The 4,011-nt window shown below is 54.5% G+C and overlaps 1 protein-coding gene across 1 annotated transcript in view; it reads right to left on the minus strand.

The window, feature by feature from the left end:
• Nucleotides 1-201: 201 nt before the first annotated feature.
• Nucleotides 202-4,011, minus strand: part of SLC39A11 (solute carrier family 39, member 11) — an 85,573-nt gene continuing 81,763 nt past the window's right edge. The window contains exons 7-9 of the mRNA XM_010002712.1: nucleotides 2,531-2,629; nucleotides 806-964; nucleotides 202-280 (exon numbers count right to left, since the gene is read on the minus strand). Of these exons, the coding sequence (XP_010001014.1) occupies nucleotides 202-280; nucleotides 806-964; nucleotides 2,531-2,629 (337 nt within the window). The remainder of the gene's footprint in view (nucleotides 281-805; nucleotides 965-2,530; nucleotides 2,630-4,011) is intronic.

The following is a 4,011-nucleotide window of genomic DNA, read 5'->3' on the forward strand; positions in this document are numbered from 1 at the left end:
AGGAACCACCTGTCTTTGTGCTTTGAAAACCATCAACATGATGTTGGAGGGAGGAAAAGGTATAAAATTATAGGAAATCAACACCGAACCAGATCCAAAAAATATACATATAAAAAAGGTCTCGAGGATAACGCGTGTCCAGTTACAAACACTGCTGCAGAAATGGCTCTGAAGTCTTCTCCTGGGGAGTGGTGCATGGCCCTACCCGAGCCCAACGTCCAGGGACATCATCACCACAAATCCCAGTATGGAGGTCCAGGAAGCCAGCTTCCCATTGCCACTGCAGGGAGAAGCGGGGAGGGTGTCAGCTCCTGGAGCTGGGACTGGCTCTTTGGGTTAGGGAAGTGCTGCTTTCAGCATGGAATGGTTTGAGTTGGAAGGGACCTTAAAGATCATCTAGTCCCAACCCCCCTGCATGGGCAGGGACACCTCCCACCAGCCCAGGCTGCTCCAAGCCCCATCCAACCTGCCCTTCAACACTGCCAGGGATGGGGCAGCCACAGCTTCCCTGGGCAGCCTGGGCCAGGCTCTCACCACCCTCAAAGCAAAGAATTTATTTCTAATGTGTAACCAAATCTCCCCTCTTGCAGTTTTAATCCATTACCTCTTGTCCTATCACTCCCTGCCTTGTCCCAAGTCCCTCCCCAGCTTTCCTGGAGCCCCTTCAGGCACTCGAAAGCCACTATGAAGTCTCCCCAGAACCTTCTCTTCTCCATGGTGAACACCCCCAACTCTATCTTATCCAGACCAGAGTGCCCCGTGCTCCCCCCAAGTCTATCTGGTGGGTGATCAAGCAGGCTCTCACCTGGTCTGTGCCTCAGGGATGATATCATCCATCACCACGTAGACCATCGCTCCAGCTGCGAAGCCCAAGGCGTAGGGCAGGAGAGGCTCTGCCACCACCACGGCCAAGGCTCCCAGGACACCAGCCACGGGCTCCACCATGCCACTCAGCTGCCCGTACCTGCAACAAACCCAGACTAAAAGCCCCTGGGCACGTGGTACAAGGGGCAGCACAGCCCTCCCCACGGCTCTGCAGGTCCCCATCCCACCATCTCCCTGATGCCACCATGCCCAGGATGTTGTCACCTCCTCTGGCACAGAGCAGCTCGTGCCCAGCAGGGTCAGCCACCCGGCCATGCCAAAGCCAACCCACCTGCATCATTTTAAACAAGCAACGAAGGTGATTTGATCTGATCTAGCTGCTTCTTCCAGGAAGGGAATTAAGGCACAAGCCAATTCCTTCCCCCAGTAACTCTGCGGGGTTTGGGGACCCAGCTCATGGTCAGGGATAGATCAGAGAGGACACATGTCCCACCAGTACAGCCCAGTCCCAAAGAGGACACCTGGACAACACTCTGCTCTTCCCCCTCAATTTACTTTCCCTCTAGGACTGTTTCAACTCTCCGGACCACAGGAACTCCCTTCTCAGCAGCTGCAACCCCAGTGCAAGTCCCAGCACTGGCTGCACTTACCGAGCTGGAGGTGGGTGGGAGGAAAAGAAAACAAAGGTTTGGTGGGAGCCCCTTCCAAGCCCCCCCTGCCCCCCCAACACGTGCAGGGGCAGGAACGCGGCCCCGCGCTCCCCGAGTTGGTACCCTTGGCTTTTCCACCTCGGGGGAAAACAGAACAAAATAAAAAGTAGGTTTGAAATCCAGCCCAGAGTGAAGGGAGAGGGGAAAAAAAAAAAAAAAAAGCAAAGTTAAAGAAAAACAAATTAGAAAAAAAGAAAAAATGAAAACAATGTGTTTGGAGCAGGATCAGGGAGCTCAGCGGCTGCCGCGGGATGGGGTGACCCCTGGGATGCAGCCCCCAGGAGCTGGGGGCTTGGAGCTGAGCTGGGCTGCTGGGGAAGGAGCAGGGCACTCACTGCCCTTCCTCAGTGCTGGAAACCAGCAGCACTCCCTGCCCTTCCTCAGTGCTGGAAACCAGCAGCACTCTCTGCCCTTCCTCAGTGCTGGAAACCAGCAGCACTCCCTGCCCTTCCTCAGTGCTGGAACCCAGCAGCCCTCACTGCCCTTCCTCAGTGCTGGAAACCAGCAGCACTCCCAGCTGGAGATGTCAGGAGACCGAGCAGGGCTGGAGCAAACCCATCCCGAGGGCAGCTCCGTGATGGAGGAGGCAGACACGGGGAGGAAGGAATTCCAGAGGCACCCCCACGGGACAGGAGCTGCTGGAGGAGGGTTCTCACCTCCCCTGGCACAGAGGATCCCAGCTTACCAGAACGCCTTCCACGGGGAAAATCCAGCCCCACGCAGAGGGAGACTGACAGCCAGGCCCTCTGGGAAGTTCTGAATCCCAATCCCGAAACCAGCAGCACTCACTGCCCTTCCTCAGTGCTGGAAACCAGCAGCACTCCCAGCTGGAGATGTCAGGAGACCCAGCAGGGCTGGAGCAAACCCATCCCAAGGGCAGCTCCGTGATGGAGGAGGCAGACACGGGGAGGAAGGAATTCCAGAGGCACCCCCACGGGACAGGAGCTGCTGGAGGAGGGTTCTCACCTCCCCTGGCACAGAGGATCCCAGCTTACCAGAACGCCTTCCATGGGGAAAATCCAGCCCCACGCAGAGGGAGACTGACAGCCAGGCCCTCTGGGAAGTTCTGAATCCCAATCCCGATGGCCAAGTTCCTGCCCACACAGAAAAAGAACATACACAGAAATAAATAGATCAATAAATAGATAAATATGTTTAGGTGCAAAGCCCAGCCTGGGTAGGCTGCTGGGAGCTTGGGGAAAAAAAACAGACACTATTCCAGATCTGCCTTTTGAATGGAAGTGCAGTGGGCCCTGGGGCTCACCATGCTCATCTTTAACTGGAGCACAGCAAAATTCATCTTCAAAGAGCTCCACAGTGTTTCATCAGCTTCAGCATCAGCTCTGGGAGCAGCAGAGACCAAACAGAGGAGAAAGGGCCTGTTCAGGGAGGCCCCATAAGGTGTTTCAAACCCAGGGCTTCTCAGGAGCCACAGCACCCCTGGGCCCTGGCATTTCCAGGCTCATGGGTTCCTCCTTCCCAGGGGAATTTTTGCCAGAGGGTCCCTGACACAGCCCCTGGTCCCTCTCCCATAACCTGCTCCAGCTCTCTCCAGCACCATCCTTAACCATAACCATCCCTGCAACAGCCTTACAGCCATGGGGCTGATCAGAAGGAAAAAAGTGTATTTTAGCCATAGGATTTTGCTCTTTCTCTCTTTTTTAACCCCTCTTGCATCCCACAGAATGGCAGCACTTGGACTTCTAGAACAAGAATCAGTTGGAGGGGCAAGGAGAGAGCTGGTCTGTCCACAGGCAAAAGAGCACAGGAGGAGAGAGGCTCCAACAGGACAACAGGAAATGGTCTCAAGTTGCACCAGAGGAGATTTAGATCAGATATTAAAAGAAACTTTTTCACTGAAAGGGTCATTAAACACTGGCACAGGCTGCCCAGGGAGGTGGTTGATCACCATCCCTGGAGGTGTTTAAAAGCTGTGTGGATGTGGTGCTGAGGGATGTGGTTTAGCACTGGACTTGATAGAGTTGGGTTAATGGTTGGTAGAGTTGGGTTATGGTTGGACTCAATGATCTTAAAGGTCTTTTCCAGCCAGAACAATTCTGTGAGGAGTGTTTCCCCAGGCCCAAGAAATATAAAGCTGGACAAAGGGGTGAGGTGGGCAGACGTGGTGGACTTGAACTGCTCCAAGTTCAGCCCCGTGTCCCCAGCAGCAGCAAACATGGCTCAGAGGTGACAATGGAAGTCCCAAGCCCCAGCAGAGCTGCCAGGCTGGGACCTGCCCAGTTCACAGCTCCAAGAAGACCCCAATGCCTCTCTGCAAGGTCAGCCATTCCTCTGCCAGCAGCTGAAAGCTCCCTTTGCTGCTTTAAACACTTGTTTCCTATTAGTAAAATAAGACTGGTGAGAAAAATCTCTCCGGGTTGTTTAAACTTCTACCAGGGTTTACAGAAGAGGGGAGGGGAAGGGGGAGAGGCCGTGGGTTTCCCTAACCAGGACAGGCTATTACAATCAAAAACAT

Source organism: Chaetura pelagica, unplaced genomic scaffold (assembly GCF_000747805.2).
Source record: "Chaetura pelagica isolate M959 unplaced genomic scaffold, ChaPel_1.0 scaffold47, whole genome shotgun sequence".
Lineage (NCBI taxonomy): Eukaryota > Metazoa > Chordata > Aves > Apodiformes > Apodidae > Chaetura > Chaetura pelagica.